The 20,963-nt window shown below is 38.8% G+C and overlaps 1 protein-coding gene across 3 annotated transcripts in view; it reads left to right on the top strand.

Annotated features, from left to right (window-relative positions):
• Ubxn7 (UBX domain protein 7) overlaps window positions 1-20,353 on the top strand; it is a 71,760-nt gene extending 51,407 nt beyond the window's left edge. For all 3 annotated transcript variants that reach the window (XM_087186652.1, XM_004834698.3, XM_087186654.1), the window contains 6 exons: window positions 1,059-1,205; window positions 3,558-3,648; window positions 4,390-4,517; window positions 9,343-9,736; window positions 9,873-9,952; window positions 11,758-20,353. In XM_087186652.1, coding sequence (XP_087042778.1) covers window positions 1,059-1,205; window positions 3,558-3,648; window positions 4,390-4,517; window positions 9,343-9,736; window positions 9,873-9,952; window positions 11,758-11,919 — 1,002 coding nt within the window. In that variant the 3' untranslated portion in view covers window positions 11,920-20,353. The remainder of the gene's footprint in view (window positions 1-1,058; window positions 1,206-3,557; window positions 3,649-4,389; window positions 4,518-9,342; window positions 9,737-9,872; window positions 9,953-11,757) is intronic.
• Window positions 20,354-20,963: the final 610 nt, after the last annotated feature.

Below are 20,963 nucleotides of genomic sequence, written 5' to 3'. Positions count from 1 at the left end.
TTTCATTATTCATTACCACCCATTTGTTAAATCTGTGTCCTGAGCCAGGCATCATGGTGCACAACTGTGATCCCAGCATGCCAGAGGCTGAGACAGGAAGATTGAGTTTGAGCCCAACCTGAGCTATATGTAGTGAGTTCAAGGCCAGCCTGTAGTACATAGTGAGACTCTGACTCAAATAAAATAAAATAAAATAAAATGTTTAGGAGGATTCTACAAAATAGCATATGCCTAATAGTTGAAATAGATGTGATATTTGGAAATGTTAAAGTCATGTTGAAGCAAATACAGCAGCTTACAATACTGCATGCATACCAGTTACATCCATTAAAAAAGAAGAGGGGTATTGGTTGATAAGGATTGGAAAAGAATTAGTTACTTGTTGGTCTGAAGTGTGTGGAAGGTCTTCCTGCTATATGTTTAAATATACATTAAAAATTGAGCCATTATAACAACAGTGGTTTAAAAAGAGGATTGCCATGAGTTGAAGACCAGCCTAAACTACATAGTGAGACCCTATCTCAAAATTTAAAAAAAAAAATTTGGAAATGCTCGAAAATAGACTGCATAGGGCCAGGGATTTAGCTCAGTGGTTCTGGCGCCTGCTTCACAAGCGCAAGGTCCCGAGTTTGATCTCCAGTACCCAGAAACAAAAAAAAGACTGTATAATTATATATGCATATGTAAAAAATATAATGATGTATGAGTGCTGGAAACTCTAGATGTCATACTTGAGAAAAAGCTCAATATTTACATGGAAAGGATAACTTCTGAATTCTGAAACATTATGTCACCAAGTAGAGGTTGGTGGTTTGGAGGAGAGGGTACTGGGAATGAACATAGGACCTCATGCATGCCAGCATGCTGGGTAAGTGCTGTACCACCGAGCTACAGTGCTGGCACTTTGAGATAAGGTTTCACTCACTTGCTCAGGGTGGCTTCAAAATTGTAGTCCTCCTGCCTCAGCATCCTGTGTAACTGAGATTACAGGTGTGGGCTTCTATGCTCAGCTTGTAGAAACTATTTTGAGTAGATGTTGTATAATTTTATTCTTACAGGCCAAAGAATGTGGCCAGATGCAGAATAAGTGGCTGATGATAAATATTCAAAATGTGCAAGACTTTGCATGCCAGTGCCTCAACCGTGATGTATGGAGCAATGAAGCTGTGAAGAACATTATTCGAGAACATTTCATTTTCTGGCAGGTAAAGAGAGATAATTGAAAATGTTTTCTAATATTTTTGTAGTTTGGGATTTGGGGGAAGAGAAATTATAAACTGGGAAAACTGTGTTAAATTATGACATATAAACAACCTACAGTGGCTGAAGTAGTAAAGGCAAGGGAGAGAGCAGCAGTGAAGAACTCCCAAAGGAAGGAGGGAAAAACAAGCACACCATAGAAACTGTATGGCACTTGTGTCCCAGGAGTGCCCTGAGGGTTCCATGGTGTAATGGTGAGCACTCTGGACTCGGAATCCAGAATTGTCTTGATAGAGTGAAAAGACAGCTAACTGTACTGCTCAACAGAAATACAAGCTGGCTGTGTGCGTAATGTAAAATTTTCTAGTAGCCACATTTTTTTTTTAGTAGCCACGTTTAAAAAGATCAAAAGAAATTGATGAAGTTAATTTTAATATATTTTATTTAAATAAATGTTTTTGTTTAAATTATGTGTAACTAGTATTAAAATATTCATAAGGAGCCAGGGATTTGGCTCAGTGGTTCTGCGGCCCGCCTCGCACGCGCAAGGTCCCGAGTTTGATCCCTGGTACCAAAAAATAAAAATAAAAATAAAATAAAATAAAATATTCATAAGATGCTTTGTTTCTTTTTTTGGTACCGGGTATTGAACTTGGGTCCTTGCGCTTGTGCAGCAGGCAGCCAAAACCACTGAGCTAAATCCCTGGCCCTATACTTCTCAATTTGTTCAAGACCGTTTTAGGTGCTTCAGTAGCCAGTGTGATTAGTGGCTACCATTTGGTTACAGTACAGGTGTAGAGGATCTTGACTAAGATTTGAATTATAGCTTAAGTTTAGAACTCTTAACTGTGTGACCTTGGATACACAACTTAGTCTTGGCTAAGTTACAATTTATATAAATTATTGAGTTAAGAGTAGATGATCTTGCTCCCATTTTTTAATTTTGAAGAGTTATAGGAAATAACTTCTGAAAGAATCATTTAACTTTTCTGTTACAAGAAACACTATTAATGTTATTAATTTGCCTGTTCATGTTTTATAATCCTCTGAATGCAATATGATTGTTTCTAATGGCAAAATTCCTTTTATTCAGTGAATATTATCTCTGTCTAGCATTATGAGATTCTCTCAAGCTTACCATCTTCTTCTTTTTTTTTGGTACTGGGGATCGAACTCGGGTCCTTGCGCTTGCGAGGCAGGCAACAGAACCACTGAGCTAAATTCCCAGCTGCTTATAATCTTACTGCACTTTGAAAGATATGTTTATGTTGAGGAATGACATAGGAATGACATAGGTAGACAGATACTTGAACAGGCAAAGCAGTGTCTCTTCTGAACTGGGAAAGGAGCAGGACTAGATTGATATGTTTACAGTAAGTTTCCAGAAGGATCTGAAGGCAGGAAGTTGAGGGACTCCACACCATTTTATTTATTTATTTGTTTGTTTGTTTGTTTGTTTATTTGGTACTGGGGATTGAACTCGGGACCTTGAGCTTTCGAGGCAGGCGATGGAACCAGTGAGCTAAATCCCCGGCCCTATCTTCATTTTTCTTTAATAGGAGTAAGATCTTAACATGTACGTAAAGGATGGTCAAACCCATTAATATGTAAACTTTTAAGAAATTTATTATGGTAAAGAACACATTGCCATGAACCTCCCTTAAAATATTTTTTTTTGCTTTTTTTAGTACCGGGGATTGAACTCAGGACCTTGAGCTTGTGAGGCTGGCAGCAGAACCACTAAGCTAAATCCCCAGGTCCTCCCTTAAAATACTTCCTCTCATTTTGAGCACATTGTCCCATCATTCTTGCCACTTTCTGAAGCAGTTCTGAAAGTCTTTTTTTTCCTGAGTGTCTTTAGTTACATACTGGCCTAGCTGCCTCAGTGTCCTGAGTCAATTCAAACTATTGACTTTTTTCATGGTCATTTTGACTTTGGGGAAGAGCCAGAAGATGCTTGGTATCAGATGTGGTGAATAAGAGGGATAAGGATAAGTGTTATATTTTTGTGAGCCTGTTTTCCCATTGGATGGTAGTCAGCAGCAGCATTCACTGTATTTTTTTTTATAGCTCATAAAGACACTTAAGAAAGAGGACTTCCAGAACTGCTTCAGAAAGTGTCAAGAACAATGGGATAAGTGTGTTTGAAGCAAGGGGGAGGATTTTTTAAAGAGATTAATGGGATTGTGTCTTTTACTGGAATATGTTTTACAAAATTTAAATGCTCACTGTATATCTTGATCGTGCCTTGCACAAAAGGGGCATTTGGAGAATTAATTGCTGTTGGTGTATAACAAGGTTATATTTGGTCACTTTTTTGGAGGCTGACTTTTTTATATATATCAATGATTTAACAGGTTTATCATGACAGTGAGGAAGGTCAGAGATACATACAGTTTTATAAGCTAGGGGACTTCCCCTATGTCTCCATCTTGGACCCACGAACAGGTAAGATTTACATCAGTTCACAGCCTTGTAACCTGTCATTTTTTTTTCTATTACCTAAATGACTGATCTTTTAATTTTTGGTTTCAGAATTGCAGTAGTTTAGGTGATGGTTTCTTGTACATGCCCATTATGGGTTAAATACCCATTCATGTATATATTGAGGGAATCTTTTTTGGCAACAAAAGATTAAACAATACAATTAATGTGTAAACTTTTAAGAAATTTATTGCAATAAAGAGCACATTGCCATGAAGCCCCCTCAAAATCCTTCTACACACTTTGAGCACACTATCCCATCATTCTTCCCTCTTTCTGAAGCAATTCTGGAAATATGAGTTTTGAAACAGAGCCTTGCTGTGTTGCCTAGGCAGCCTAAAACTTGTAATCTTCCTGCCTCAGCCTCCCAAGAAACTCAGATTACAGGCATACACCACCACACCCTGCGTGGTTTTATTAATAATTGATTGTATTTTATTTAGATACTGCTTTGTTTGAATGTCTTCCGAAATGGCAATAAGTGATGTCAGCAGATAAGATATGTATCCTGATGGGTGGGAATCTGTCAGATCTATTAAAATTGATAGTCTTTAGGTTATGAAGACACAGTATAATGTAAGGTAGGTATGGGGATATGTGTTCATAGTAAACTTTATGCATCTGCAAAAAGAATGACTTAATGAGAATGTTCAGAAAAAGTACTGATTTTTATTGTATTTATATATCCTGATTTTTAATCTTTAGGTCAGAAGCTAGTAGAGTGGCACCAATTAGATGTATCTTCTTTCTTGGACCAAGTGACAGGATTTCTGGGTGAACATGGGCAACTGGATGGACTTTCTAGCAGTCCTCCCAAAAAATGTGCCCGATCAGTAAGTATGAGTAAGAAGTGGTGATGGAAAATACATGAAATTGTATGTACACATCTTGTATAAAATGTCTGATGTTAAGATGTTGAAGTTTCGATACTATCCCACGTAAGGATTCTGTCTTTTCATTGAAGTCGTCAGACTCATATTCCTCATATTCTTGCAGCTAGGGTACAGGCATGTGACCTAAGATCTTTATATTGAGAAATAAACACAATGTGTGGATCAGGGCCGTGGAGGATCCATTTCCTCAGAGCAGCCCTGTGGTGGTGGGGGGCTTCTTTTATCCAGATGGAAGCTGTGGTGGAAGTGCTGTTTTGCTGGAACAACTTTCTGGGAAAATTTGCCAAGATTACTGGTTTGACAGCTTCAGGGCCTGATTCTCTTGTCTCTCAAAGTATACTTCTGTACTCAATTTCTGTAATATGCTGTTATTAGGCAAGCCTCGTTTATAATTGGTATCATAATTAGCTGTAAGTAAGGACCTTCAGAGATACAGCAGTCTCACATTGGTTGTAATTGCTGTTTGGGTTTTAGAGCACAGGACTTTGGCAATCTGGTTCATGTGGTGATAACAGTTTCTTAGCTGTTGTGGAGGATAAAGCAGCTGTTTAAGGAAAAGCCTTAAGGGATAGTGTTCTTTTTGAAGGCATTAAAACAAACAAAAACAAAATACTCCATAGTTCTTTCCTTCCCAGGTACCCGAGATTAAAGCTATTCACCTGGCCCTGTTTTTTTTAATTGAATTACCTCCTTGTTATTGAGTTGTAAGAGTTCTTTATATTCTAAATAATAAGCCCTTTGGATGTATGGTTTGCAGATATTTTCTTCAGTCTGTTGCTGGATTATTCATTTTTACGATAGTACCATTTCAACAGCAAAATACAAAGTTTTGATGAAATCTAATTAGTCAACTTTTGTGCCCTAAGTAATCTTTCCCTAACTGAAGATTTTATCTTTTTCTTTAAAAATTAGTTTTAGGGCCAGGGATTTAGCTCAGTGGTTCTGCCACCTGCCCCGCAAGTGCAAGGACCTGAGTTTGATCCCCAGTACCAAAAAAAAAAAAGTTGCTGGGATGTTGATTGGAATTGCATTGACTCTTTGGAGCATTTTGAGAATTGACATTCTAACAGTTGAATTTTCGAGTGTGTAAACAGTAATATATCTCTCCATCGCTTTGTCTTTCAGTAATTTTTCTAGTTCTTGTACATTGATCTTGTAGCCTGCAATCTCCCTAAATTATCTTTCTAGTTGTAATAGCTCTTTTGTAGATCTTAGAATTATCTATATGGAAAGTCATGTTGTCAGCAAATAAACACTTTCATTTTCTAATCCCTAAGCCTTTTAATTCTTTCTCATATCTTGTCACACTGGCTGCCACCTCTGGTACAGTATGAAGTAGAAGTAGTGAGACTGGACATCTTCAAATGTCTCTGATGTTAGTGGGACGAGTTCAGTCTTTCACTCCTAAATGTGATGGTAGCTATATATTGCTTGTAGATATATTTGCTTTCTTAGGCTGAGGAACTTTCTTTCTGTTCCTGGTTTGCCCAGTTTTTATTGTTAAGTGGATTTTGTCATTTTTTAAAATATCTATTGAGATGATAATATGGTTTTTATTTTTATTTTTTTGGTAATGTGGTTTTTAGTTTTGTTTTGTGGTTTGTTTTTTTCAAACAGAATCTAGCTTTGTAACCGGGTGTGGTGGCGCATGCCTGTAATCCCAGCACTTGGGAAGCTGAGGCAGGAGGATCAAATGAGTTTGAGGCCAGCCTGGGCTACATAATGAGTTCAAAGCCACCCTGAACTACAGAGTAGGACCCTGTCTCAAAAAAAAGGATCTTGCTTTGTAGTTCAGAATGGCCTTGAACTCACTATGTAGCCCAGGCTGGCTTCAAACTTGGAGTAATCATCTTGCCTCTGCCTCCTGAGTGCTGGAATTGCAGGCAATGTGCCACCATGCCAGGCTTCATCAGTTCATTTTTTGAATGTTAAGCCAAACTTGTATTCTTGGGTTTAAAACCCACTTGGTTTTGATGCTTTTTGTTAAGTTTTATTTACTAAATTTTTGCTGTTGTTTTGTTTTTCAAGACAGAGTGTAGCTGTGTAATATGTAGTTCAGGCTGCCCTTGAACTCAATGGCAGTCCTACTGCCTCAGTCTCCCAAGTGCTGGGATTAAAGGCATTTGCCACTGTACCCAGCTTGATTTGCTAAAATTGTATTAAAAATTTGTCTGTGCCAGGGATTTAGCTCAGTGGTTTCGCCACCTGCTGCACAAGTGCAAGGTCCCGAGTTTGATCCCCGGTACCAAAAAAAACCAAAAAAACAAAAAAACCTAAACTGCAAACCAATATCCCTCATGAACAGACACACAAATTCTACCAAAAAGAAAAAAAAGAAGAAAAAAAAAAAGAATCTGTGTGTTTGTTCATGAGGGATTGGTTTGAAGTTTAGGGGTTTTTTATTTTTTTATATTTTTGGTACCAGAGATCGAACTCAGGTCCTTGTGCTTGCGAGTAGGATTTTTTATTTTGAGGGGTTCCTGTTCTTGTTTTTTTTTTCTTTCTTATACTGCCTTTCATGTCTGTCTCTGGTTTTGGTATCAGGTTAATACTTACTATGAATTGGAAAGTGTTTCCACTTCCTCTGTTTCCTACAAGAGTATGTATAGAATTGAAATTATTTCTTACTATTAGTGACATTTACTACCTGGGCCTAGAGTTTTTCTTTGTGGGAAGTTTGAAGCTACAAATTCAGTTTCCTTGTTAGGTACAGGACTACCTGGATATCTCTTTTTGAATGAGCTTTCGCAGACTGTTTCCAGGGATCTTACCTAAGGGGTCGGATATTTGTCCAAGTTCGTTGTATTCCCTTGTTCCGCTTTAATGACTGTAGAAATAGTAGTCATCCCCCCTCTCAGTCCTGTATTATTGGTATACTGCTTCTCTTTCTCTCTTCCTAAGTCTGATCGGATGGTGAACAGTTTTGCTGATCAGAACCAGCTTTTGGTTTCACTGATTTTTCTCTGTTGTATTTCTGTTTTCTAGATCATTGATTAGTTTCTGTCATTGATTAATTTCTGGTCCCCCCCTGTTTAGTTTGGGCTTAATTTCACTTTCTCTTTCCTAAGTGGACAGTTTTTTTCTTTTTCTATTTTTTTTAAGGTGGACACTTAAGTGATTAATTTGAGACCTTTCTTCTAATGTAAGCATTTAATTCTGTAATTTTCTTCATAAGTACTGTTACAGCTCAATACTATAATTCTTTTCTAGTGTTTAGCTACAGAGCAAAATTAGTAAATAGAATTTCTTAGCTGGATGTTCTGTTTTTTTAGGGGAGTAGTTGAGGTTTTTTTGTTTGTTTTTGAGACAGGGTCTCATTATGTAGTTCAGGTTGGCCTTGAACTCAAAGTGATCTTCCTGCATCAGCCTCCTAAGTGCTGGGATTACAGGCATAGGCCACCATGCTCAGTGCAGTGACATTGTGACAGACCTTCAGTCCACCTCAGCTATTGTGTTTCATGGGCCCATCTACCTGCTTTTGGGAAATGGCAAATTAGACTTAAATTAATTTTAAAAAATTTTTTGTTGCTATATGATTGGCAGATAGTGGAAGCCAGACATTCCTTTTGTTTTTTATTAGCAACGTATATTATTAACATTTTTATTGTGGAAAATTTTAAGCATATTGAAAAGTTGAAGAAATTTATTGAAGCTTTATCTATTAAATAATTTCAACCAATTATATAGGTGGCCAACCTTCTTTTATTTATATTCCACCATATCTGCATTATTTTGAAAGAAATCTCAGAGTTCATTGTTTAATTCATTCAATACTTTGACATACATCTTGGTGAAAGCTATTTATTTATTCATTTTATTTTTGGTTTTTGAGACAAGATCTCACTGGGTAACCCAGGATGGCCTCAAATTCATGGCAATCCTCCTGCCTCAGCCTCCGAAGTGCTAAGATTACAAGTGTGCACCACCCTACACCTAACCTCTTTTTATTTTTAAAAAACACCATCAAAATACCATTTAGCATACCCTTAAAATTAACACTAATTTTTTGATATAATGTATCCAGTGTTCAAGTTTAAGTTATCTTACAAATTTTTTCTATGGAGTATGCTTGAGCTAAGATCTAAATAATTTCTCTAAAACAACTCATATTTGTGACTCACTTCATTCAGTGATGTGAGAATTTTACCAAGGGGAGAACTTCTTATCATAATGAAAACCTTTACTGTAATTAAGATTAGGAGAACTTAGTTGTTTTCATATTGTGTTTTGTTTTGTTTTGAATGTTAGAAATCAGTGCTAGCCAGGTCTGGTCCCACATGCCTGTAATCTCAGCACTTAGGAGGCTGAGGCAGGAGGATCCCTGAGAGTTACAAGGCCAATCTGAACTACGTAGCAAGACCCTGTCTCAAAAAACCAGAAAAGAAAAAGAAATCAGTACTAGTTGATGAGTACAATGGTGAGCAAGATAGACATCTTTTTCTGTTGTTTAGTCGTGTTAAAGAATAGCATTTAGGCTTTAGCTTTAGAAGTTTAATTCTTTTTCTGAGCAAGGAATAAACTGTTTTCTTGGTTTTGTTTATTTGATGCCCAAAATATCAGTGATATAGTATGCTTGTAAAATGCCCATTTCAGATTGGCCTTGTAACATGAAAATCCTTGCCCTCAAAAGCTTAAATTTAGTAGAAGAGATATATTCACCAGAAAATAAAAATAGCAAGTTGACCATTGTATTTCTGTGCTTTGATTGACTTGTTGCTTTTTGTTTGTGTGTCTTTCTACCTGTGTTTTATGACTGCCTCCACAGGAGAGTCTGATAGATGCAAGTGAGGACAGTCAGCTGGAAGCAGCCATCAGAGCTTCCCTGCAGGAGACACATTTTGACTCCACACAGACGAAGCAGGACAGCCGCTCAGATGAAGAGTCTGAATCTGAACTTTTTTCTGGCAGTGAGGAGTTCATATCTATTTGTGGCTCCGATGAAGAGGAAGAGGTAGAGAATCTTGCCAAATCCAGGAAATCCCCCCACAAAGATTTGGGGCATAGAAAGGAGGAGAATAGGAGGTCACTGACTGAGCCCTCTGCCAGAACTGAGCAGGGGACAGCCACAAATCACCAAGGATTGCCAGCTTTGGACCCAGAGGTCCTGGAGATGTCACCTGAAAAGTCAGATGGAAGTGTGGAAGGGGCAGATGTAAACGGTGGGTTACATTATGATCACACTTAAAACGCAAGTATCACTGATGACTTGCTGTGTGTACTGATTTGAATTAATCTTCTATCTTCAATTACTTCATTCTTTCTTTCCCTTCCTCCCCCCTTTCTTTCTTTCCTTAGGACCAAAAGCACAGCTGATGTTGCGGTACCCAGATGGAAAAAGGGAACAGATCACTCTTCCAGAGCAAGCTAAGCTGCTAGTAAGTAGATCTAACTGGAAGCATTTGATTGAAGCAGAGAAACTATTTTTTTTTTTGCTACTGGGGATCGAACTCAGGACCTTGCACTTACGAGGCAGGCAAGGTGCCACTGAGCTAAATCCCCAGCCCAGAGAGAAACTATTGATAAGAGTAAGTCCAGTCAGTGAGTATTAAATAGGTGTTAAATGTTTGCTCTAATCTCTGCCTGGAAACTGAACTTCATTCTTAGTAGTTAATATCCTTCCCACATTATCAAGGCAAGTCACAGAGTCTATTCCCATCACAGCTTTTCTGTTCTGTGCTATGAGGAATTCAAAGCCAGCTGAAGGGATTCTTTCTGGAAAAGGGGAGTGGGGCTCTTTGAAAACAAGACAGTACTAGGATTCTCTGCTTCATACCATTCTCTCTGCATAGGGTGGCTTCAGTTTATTCCTCAGCTTACACATGACATGGTCCATCATGGTGATATGAAGGCCATTTAAATTCCATAGCTGATGGGCCTGATCTCTGTGTTTTCTACTGCCAGGAAAGAGAATGAGTCTGACTAGCTTAGGTGAGCTAATTAAAGACCCCACCTTGGATCAAGAGTTCATACCTGGCTGTTCACTGTGGCTGCAGATAATTAAACTGACTCTTAGAGATGGTGTGGCTGGAATGTAAGTGAAGTGTGGTCACGTGCTGACACCCAGACTGGCTCCAGTAGAGAGGAGACAATAGAATGAGCAAGTGCAGTGGGTCTCATTACCCACAGTTCTAGTTACCTGTGGTCACCTGTAGTCTAAAAATATTAAATGGAACACTCCAGAAATAAAGAGTTCATAAGTTTTAAATCTCATGCCAGTCTGAGTACCATCCCTTTTTTGCATCGTTTCAGCATCACCCAGGATATCAGTTGTCCCTTTGTGTGACGTATCTACCCCATAGACACTATCCACTTGTTTGCTGTCATTGTATCATAGTGCTTGTGTTCAGGTAACCCTTTAGAATTTATTTTACTAGGGTTGTGAAAGTATTTATACTTTCAGTTTTTTGTGTTTACCATTTAGTGACCCTTAAGAGTAGTGATGCTGGCAGTTTAATTACAGTTGTTGTCATATGTTCTATTTTGTTATTAGTTATTGTGGTTACTCTTTTGTTGTGTGTGTGTAATTTCTAAATTAAACCTTATGAGAGGACTATATGTATCCAGATCAGTACTACCTGTACTTTCAGTTGACCCCTGGGGTCTTGGAACATTTTCCCAGGTCAGGGAGCACTGGGAGTTTGGTGTGAAGCTAGAGGAAAGAGTGGGCAGTAGGTGAGAGGAACGTGATTGGGCAGCCTGGGCACGTTAGATCTGGTGGGAAGCAAAGTAGAAAGGGAGGCGCTAAAAAAATTGTAGAAGGGTGCATCCTGGAGTGGTGTGATTTCGGAGGAAACAGGAAGGGCAAGAGGGGAGTCAGTGCACAGGTGACAAGATTGGCCAGAGATCGGCTGAAGGACATAGCTTCTTGGTAGAAGAAGGGAAGCTGATGAAATGTTTAGAAATGAGGACAGTATTATATACATATCAATTGGGTTCATTGGGGGGCCAGTGATAACTGTATTTTAGTATCACATAAAGGCCCTAAATTATTGGGTACAGATACACTATCTCTCTGTCCAAAGGGTTATATTGGCCTTTCTACAGGGTGAACTTTGATTATCTAAATAACTTAGAGTTTGTATTTCATCTAATCTGATAAAGAATGGTGTTTTATACTTAATTTGTTAATGTGTTGTTTCCTTTACTTACACATAACAGCTCTTTTTCTTGTTTTCCCTAGGCTTTAGTGAAGCATGTGCAGTCTAAAGGATATCCAAATGAACGTTTTGAACTTCTCACCAACTTCCCTCGGAGGAAACTCTCTCATCTGGACTATGACATTACATTACAGGAGGCAGGCCTTTGTCCTCAAGAGACTGTTTTTGTACAGGAGAGAAATTAACACCTTGGCCTAACCTCTCTCAGCTTATCCCTTTACCCTTGTGATATACCATATCACTAAGTATGCATTTTGGCTCATAGGACAAGAGAGCCAAAGTTGGGCAAGCAAGTCACCTGCCTTCTCTTTATTTCTTGTTCTCTTCTGTAATTAGTCTCCTCCTCCCTCCCTTTCCTCTCCTGATCGACTTTTCCCATGTTCTTTATTTCTTGCCTAATCTGGTGACCAAATGGAAGTGTAAGGGTAAGATCTCTCCTAGTACTGGCAGCAGGAAATGTATATTCTCATAAGTGGTCTCTTGCACAGCATTTTTTTGGGATCAGATGGTATTACTCCTCAGACTCCTTTGACATATAATGGCTAGACTGAAAATAAGAACAACCTCCCTTTTTAATGAGCCCCCAGTTTTAGTAGGGAGAAGAAGTTCTGAACACATTTTTGTTGTTCTTCATGTAGGAAATATCACATAACAAAATACCTAGGCTTTTGTTTACATGGAAATAGCATTGTTTATATTATTGCTCATATGTAAAAAAAAATTTTTTATAAAGGATTCTCATCTTCCCAGCTACAAGTTATTTTCATGCTATGTGTTATTGGCAGAATGAGTGTTCAGTGTAGGGTGTGTAGCATGGGGTGGCTTTCAATGCCCCAGCCTGACACAACTTTCTTCATGATTATCCTGTTAAGTCTATTGATCCTACTAGTCATAGAATGGACATTTAGTGAGCATATTGTGGTGATGGATAGGAAGGTGCTTGCTGTTTTTGCCAGTAGAGCATATTAGTCCTTTGGCTCCTCCATTGTCTGGGCCCACAGTGAGCTGTAGAAGGCAGCTATTCAATAATTATGCAGTACAATGGCTTGTGATTATAACCACTGTGGTTATTGATAGTCCTGTGTGCTCAAGGCATAACGTATGTCCCGGGGAAAAGAAAAACATGCAGCTGAGAGTTGCTAACCATGTTCCTTTGGTTAGAAATAATGATTCATTTTTTTAACCACTGGTTGAAATAGTTTCTAAAAGGCTCTGGTAACTGACCTTAATTTCTCATGCTATTTTCCCTCAGAAGATGTCAAAACTGTAAGTCTCTAAGGGGAAGACCTTTAAACTCAGTTCATAAGACAACGTTTAGTAAAGGGGATGTTGGAGGTTACAGTATTCTTCAGATGACATGGTATTTTCTGCCAACAAAAGCCACATTCAGTCTGTAGCTGGTGAAAGCTTTGTGTTATCTTAAGAGACCACCTTGGATCTGGATAATACTGTTGGTTTATGAGCTTTGCTGTGTGCTCAGTTCTTACTTGAGCTTTAAATAGAGTCCTCTGGTGCGGGAGTAGTGATCTGGTGGCAAAATCAGAAATTAACTTACGCTACTTTTTGTCAATTGGGGACTTTAGTTGATTCTTCCACGGGAGGAACATAAATTGCTGTTGCTCAGAGACCTTTAGAATGCTGTTGACTTGAAGATTGCTTTCTTGGCAACCAGGGGATTTTTAAAAAATGATGTTGTGTGTTGCTGGTCCATAATTATAGAACATGGTTTTTAATGGTTAGATTTTGAGGGACCCTCCCTGAAGAATGAGTTATGTATCTCCAAGGAAATCATGGAAAATTCTGTTATTCTTCAGTGAGTCCTTTTGAATTAATGTTCTTACATTTTTTTCTAAGTCTGTGTAAGTGCTTATGTATAAGTATATAATTGTATAAATATTTATAAATATATTTATATAATTACAATTTCATTTATACCTTGAGTCAAAGTTCTCTCTGTAGATTGGTGACTGAGTAATACCACTTGGGTGTTTTTCATAGGCTCTTCCCCCCCCCACCCTGGTACTGGGGATCAAACTCTGGTCCTTGTGCTTGCGAAACAGGCGGCGAAACCACTGAGCTAAATCCCTGGCCCTTTCATAGGCTCTTAAGGCTTAACTCGAAGCTTCTGATCTGTCATATCTCTGAACTTGGATGATGTACTTGCTGTCTGAGGATATGCTGTCCACTCTCAAAGGTACGACAAGGGCACAGAAACGTGGTGGTGGTAGTCAAGGTCAAACCCAAAAGCCAAGGTAACACAGGGTAAGAAGTGACAGTCTGTGCAGCCTTGTGCCATGCAGCACCTGTCTTCACTCCCAGCACAGTCACAGCTGAAGCCCAAATTGATCCAAACTGTGAAGTCCAGAATATTTGCTTTAGGACTCTGCTTCATCCTCTTCCTGCCAGCTTTTCTGAGCCACATCTTGACAGCCTGTGGTAGCGTGTTGATAAAGGAGAGGACAAAGCACTAGTGTGCCCATTTGTGAGACACCAAAGTAACTTTTCAACCTGGGTTAGCATAAGATGACCTATTATATGTATGTTTTAAGTGAGAAACAGAGTGATATTCATCCGGCTTAGATGCAGTCCAGCATGTTTAGACGACAAGCTGTAGAAGATTTTATTTTGTGTTGAGGCGGGCATGTAGTTATCTCAGGGTTGTACGCCCTTGGGGAAGAGCTGTAGCTTTTACACCGGAAGACCAGCTTGGGAGGGGTGCCTTGCTGAAGAACCTCATCTGTTTAGGGAGCACGCTTGCTCCCATTTACCACCTGTTTCCTCTGTAGGTTCCTTTGCTCTCTGGAGGAAAGGTTTGATTGAGGAGATTAAATGAAGTCAGCGAGGTTAGTAAATAGTCATTCCCCCTATAGGTGTTGGGAACAGCTTAAAAGAGAATTTAAAAGGTCAAAAGAGAACAAGGTAGACTTTGCGAGTGACTGAAATATCATATAGGGGGATGGAATGAAAACTAGTGAGGAAAAAGTGAGAGGAATACTTTTGAGTTTGACTTAGGAAGAACCCAGAGAAGAGAAATCACAGTGCCATACAAAAGAAGAACAGGGAACACATTTTGAGTAAGTACCATGTGCTGTGTGTACTCTTGTGTGCATTCTCCCCTTAAGTCTTCCTGCAGACTCCATGCATGTGGCCTTCCCCTATGTAATAAACCAGGAGGAAAACTGAAGGTCAGAGAACATGTTCAGGACACCCAGCCTGAAATCAGAATGTCACAGTTGGAATCCAGAGCCCTACCTTCCCACTCCTTGCTGTGCCCTTCCACATGCAGGGAGTCAGTTTGCCCAAAAAGTCGGCTTTGTAAGTTAGCATTTGGCTTTGTTTCCTTAGAATTAGGGGAGTAGTTGAGGTAAAGCTTGTGGAGTTTGCACTGTGCCTATAAATTCTTATTTATGGCATTATTTTCAGAGGCTAATTATTGCCTTTTTTTGTTTTTTTTTGGTACCCAGGATTGAACTCAGGACACTGCTCTTGCAATGCAGGTGGCAGAACCACTGAGCCAAACCCCTGGCCCCATTAATTGCTTTTTTAAAATGATGCACTGATGAAAATGTGAAAGGAAAATAACTATGCGACATTATTTGCCAAGAATAAATCTAAAGGATAAAAAAGAACTTTATCTTTTTTTAACTGTTTTTCAGAAAAGATGTAATTATTCTTTTCTGTGTCCAATCCATGCTAGATTATTGAACCTTCCTGTATGTTTTTAAATCTTCTGTAAAATTTTGCTTCCTGACTATATAAGGCAACAGTTACCTATTGAGTTCTGAATCAAAATTGGAAATATTTTGAAGTCTAAGAACTGATTCTTGACTGTTTTATCCAGTTAGGCAGATGGATTACAAATGAGATAATTGGAAATATGTAAATGTTTGCATTTTTGGGCTTGAACTGTAATTCAGTAGAACTTTAAAAAAGGGATGGAATAGTACAGGTTTTAGTTAGGAAAGTCTTCATAAAGAAATAAGACTGAAAAGTGACAAATACTGGGCTCAAATTTTTTTTGAATCATGTACATTCTTTAGCTGCACCTGTTGTAGCTACTGGATTTTAAGACATGACATTTTATCAGTAAGGTGTATAACCAGTACCCAAGTAGGAAAGGATTACTGTATCAATCCCTGGCACTAAAGATTCTTATCACTTGAATGCTAAGAGAAATACCAGAGGGAGCCACTGGGAACTAAAAAATGAAGGAAAGGTTTAACTTAACTCTCCAGGTACAAATGAAATGTACAGTATGTTATATATGGTGTGCAGGAAACGCACTGTGTGTAGGGCAAGTGCACTCTGGGTAAGAGCTCTTATAACTGTTACCTTGCCTCTTCCTACCTCCAAGTCTTGGGGCCCTCATCCCCATAATGAGAACAGCAGACTAGATTAATAGTTCTCAGTCTATGCCAGTGAAAGGACTTATACTTTTTTAAGTTTGGTGTGCGTGGGGAAGTGTGGGGTTAACTATTAAATTATTAATTCCATAGAAAAAATGTAAATGTGCACGTGGAATTTCAGAGCTCTTGCAAAAACTCGAGGACCCACACATACACTGTAGACCACCAATTAGATGATCTCTGAAGTCTTTTTCTACTCCAGATTTTTGTGTCTAGTCTATTCCCTTTATTATATATTGCCCCTAGGCTAATTAAAAATGTTCTTGTTAATCAGTTCCTTTGCCTTTTTTTCTGGGTACAGATATCATTTGCCCAGGAACTTGATGTAACCTCATTGTAATGACTGAAATCCCCCAAAAGGAGAATGTCATAGGTGTAAATCTAGTAATGACCTTTAAACATTTCTCGTTGTTTATGAATTGTTTGTATTGTATGCCTGCCTAATCAGTGTTGAGTACAACTAAGGTGTAATTAATGCGAACTAAATATGCTGCCGACACTGGAGTTGAATTTTATCTTGTATGCTTTAAAATAGCTACTCTACTGGCTCAGCAATTACTGGGGAATTGGTTAGAATTTACACTTGGTTTGGGCAGAAACAACTTTTTCAAGATCTCATTCAGCTGACTCTTTAAAATGTTTTGTACACCCACCCTCCTCTTTGGCCATCTTTTCTTTAACTCAGTAGTAAATTACAGAGCACAGGTTGAATAATAATAATAATGTCTTGGGAGAAATTGTGAGTGAGGAAGGCAGGAGGAAGCAGCCCTTCTGATGAACATGGCACTTTCCCAGTAATAGAAGCCTCTGAGAACAGGCCGCTTAAGACAGCTGTGGGCTGTGAATATTCAACTGTCAGTTTGCCTTGCTTACCATTTCAGTTATTCTCTTGCCATGAAGCTTAGTAGTATTGCACAATACACACTTTAGAAGGTGGCAGGAACATTCATTAGAAATGAAAATAACCAATAGAGAACACTATCATTCCAATACTGTATGTTGATTTCTCCTACTATATAGAGGTTTGGCATTTCAATAATGGTTATTTTGGTTTTTGGCTCACTTACAAGTCAATCCTGCTCTGAGAGACAGTTTTGAATCAAGAATTTTGTTTTGTTTTTGTTTTTGTTTTCAGATAGGGTCTCACTATTTACCCAGGCTGGCCTTAAACATGCATCAGTCCTTCTGTCTCAGCCTCCCAAGTGCTAGGATTACAGGCATGTGCCACCATGACTGGTGATAGAATCAAGAATTTTTAAAAGTAGAGCTTATGATGGCCTGGCTTTCCCATGAAGTGAACTTACGTGATTAGATTATTGGATGTGATGAAAAACCTTAATTAGAAATATCTTTTAATCTTAGTCTCTCTTTTACTTCTCCATTCTCAATTCTTGATTTTTTTGTCCTTTCTCTAAAAAATAATTATAATTTTTAATATAACTAGCTATGTTTCTGAGTTTTAATATGATTCTTATTTTTTTATAAATTAATATACAAGGGAAGAATTTGAGGCAAACAGCTTTTTATGGCTCATTTTCTTTTTTCATTTTTTGAGACAAGGTCTTGCCATGTAGTTCAGGCTGGGATTAAGCTTATGAGAGCCATCCCCTTGCCTCAGACATCCTCCTGCCTCAGCGTCCTGAGTGCTGCAGTTACAGGTGTGCACCATCACACTGGCTTATGGCTCATTTTTCTAAGGAAAATTCTCTTACACCAAATAGAGAGTGGCTAGCTCTGTGACCCCTATCCTTTCCTCTTTGGCCTACAGATTGCTGTTATTGCTTAGAATCTCAGCCATTGTCATAAACAATGATTTTGGCCATTTAAAAAAATATATGTATGGCCTTTCTGTGCCATGTGATCCCAAATTAAATTTGAGTAATCCAATATGAACTACTTATTAACACAATTTAGCATTTCTGTAATGAGGTAGCTTAGAAAGATAACCAGATTTATTTGTACAATTAGAAGTGCACATGGTAGTATTTTGCCTAACAATCATACTAATCTGTAAGTATAGGAAATTACTTTGCTGTACTTAATTCTGTGATTACATGCAGTAAGTTTTTGTCTACTTAATGGTAGTATTTCCTCTGTAGAGATCAAAATGCCCTAAGATTTTATATGCCTTGTAAGTCATGGAAGTTTTCAAATGGCAAATGCCAAGCTAAGCTGGACTGAACTTAAGTGATAATTTATCTTCACAAAAGAAGTTATCCATGGACTGGGTCACCAAGAATCTTTCATTATTAGGAAGTGGGAAACATTTCAGGTCCTCAGATAAGTTCCAGCCTGGAGTGGGATCTCTCTTCTTTAACGTGTTTGTTACTTGCCTTCTTCACGTCTTGGCGTGATCATCCTAACCGATGGAGAGGTGTTTGGCCTGGGACCATGCCCTGCTGTTCTGCTTTTCTCTCCCTCCGTCAGGGTGACTGGCTTTACAATGTCTATCACCAGGGCCTATTTCAAGTCAGTGACTTTGGAAGGTTGACACTCAATTGGACACCTTGGTGTTTTCATCAAAATGATTTTATAGTATGCTTTTCTCAAAGCTGCTTTGTTCTTAATAATAGAAAGTATCAGTAAATTAGATGATGTGATTCAGAATACTGATAGGTTTATGACACTAAACATATGCTCTTAGTAACTTTCCGTAACTTTAAGTTAAAGCTCAATAAAGTGACCATTGCCACTGGAAAAACCCCTTTGACCGGCTAATTAGTTAACAGTAGTGTGGTGGAGGCCCTGGGCGTCACTCTTCCTAGGCTCCCTCTTCAGTTCATTTAACCCCTGGGGCTTAAATGATCTTTTAGCTGCAGGCACAGAGGATGAGCGTCAGTCATGCCAATACTACGGAGACCATGAGGCTTCTACCAGGCTATGTTGGGAAGCAATGGGACATGAGCTTTTCACTCCTCTAGGATTTTTATTTTTGATTGTTTTTTCCAGGATGGTTTTTCTCTTGGTTAATGAATTCTAAGCATCTGGTGTCTTTTTTATTTTTTATTTTTCCCTTGACCCTTAAGAAAGCCCTTTTTCTAATAGCTATTGTTCGTTCCATGGAAATTTTTTATGTGTGTGGTGAGCTTTGTGCATGCTTTGAGTTCAGTTTGACATCTGAGATGTCCAATTCTGGCATGTCTTCACTGTGTTTTTAAACATTTTTATGTCATTCTCCAAACCTCACTTCCCATCTTACTTGGAGAGGTTGATCAAGGAATGAAACTTGTTTGGGGATAGGGAAGAGGGTGGGTTGGGAACTTGAGTGACGTCTGCTTGGGGTATTTGCTTTAGAAGTGTTTTTCAAGCAGTTCCTAACAGTATTTAGAGATTCCCTGGGATGTCTGTGTACCGGCTTATCCTGGACAAAGTGGTGGTCTTACCGAGATTTGCATTTCTAATGCAGGACAGGCTCTAAATTTAATCTGTAGTGAAATTCAAGAAGATAATGGACAGAGACAGAGCTCCTATTGGAGTGCTTCTGGCAAGTGCTCCTTGAAATGCAGAGTTCTTGGTTGTCTGGGCCTTTAATCCCATGGTGCTAGGATATGTCATCATCTGTAGCTCTTCCCAGAAGTGGAAGGAGGCTTTGGGACCAGTGAGCAAGGGGGACTGGACCACCCACTCAATTTTTCTGTTAAAGACATTCTAGAGACTCCCCTGTGTATCCAGCAACTGATACTAAAGGTGCTAGGGAAAGCCTTAAATTTGAAGACACGTGGAGGTGGTGGAAAATCTAAACTTATACAAGAAAAGTATGCTATTAGGTAAAGCAGAGCTGTAACTGCTGGATAAGACTCAACAGAACTTCCACTTGCTCTAAAACCAGGGAAATCTTAGCTAACCGGGTGTGATCTATCTATAGATACATGTAGTCTATAGGTGAATATTTTCTAAAGTGAGGATCTTTCTCTCGGTTGGTGATCCTCTGGTTTGGACTGTACCAAATTGTGAATATTCTTTCTGTGTTGTACCCGGTTGCTTTATATTAATACTGCAACTTGAATTGGGGAGGGTGGGTGGGCAGCAGGGAGGCGGGAGGGGAGTGGGACGCTAGTCTTTCGAAGACATCAGCTCACTGTGCTGAGAGAGGGACCAAACTCAAGGAAACCTCTGATCTATAAATCCAACTGCTGCAATTTTTTTTATAAATACATGTAAATGTCCTATTGTAATATTTGATCTTGGAAATAAAAACAAAAACTTTTCAGTATTAGTGTTTTTGGTCATTGTTTTTTGCAAGATGAGACACACTGGATCTTACTTTCATTCATGTAATTCAGACTTCAAAAGCTTGCCCTCCTATTGTCCACTTAAGACAAGTAGTATTTATTGACAAAAGTTAGTTCTCAGCCCTGTTGCCGAATGTAGTTTGCCGGCTTTTCCTCTGCTCTTGGTATGTTGAACATTTATGGCAGCGGTGGTGAACCTATGGCACACACCCCGACGTTGGGCGCGCTCTGTCGGCAGGTGAGCCAAGTTGCCCCAGCAACTGAGCATCAGATAACAGTTGTTTTTTCTAAACTAAAACCTCAATATTCAGGTTTAATTGTAGTGTTGGCACTCTGTGATAAATAAGTGGGTTTGAGGTTGCACTTTGGGTACTGGGTCTCTAAAAGGTTCGCCATCATTGGTTTATGGAAAGCACTCTTAAGTGTTGATCAAGCTGTTATGAAAACATTGGGTTAGTTTAGCTAGCCTTGCTAGGAAAGTATGATTTTACATTTGATATATTTGGGTCTTTCGGGTGTCTGATCTTTTCAACTAGCAACAGTGACTAAGAGTGCAAATCACGCAAATGAAGAAAGAATGAGTTAAATAGG

The sequence above is a fragment of the Heterocephalus glaber genome, unplaced genomic scaffold (genome assembly GCF_053883595.1).
Source record: "Heterocephalus glaber isolate CG9 unplaced genomic scaffold, H.glaber_assembly_v1.0 deba00001504, whole genome shotgun sequence".
Lineage (NCBI taxonomy): Eukaryota > Metazoa > Chordata > Mammalia > Rodentia > Bathyergidae > Heterocephalus > Heterocephalus glaber.
This window is presented reverse-complemented; position numbering and strand designations above follow the sequence as displayed.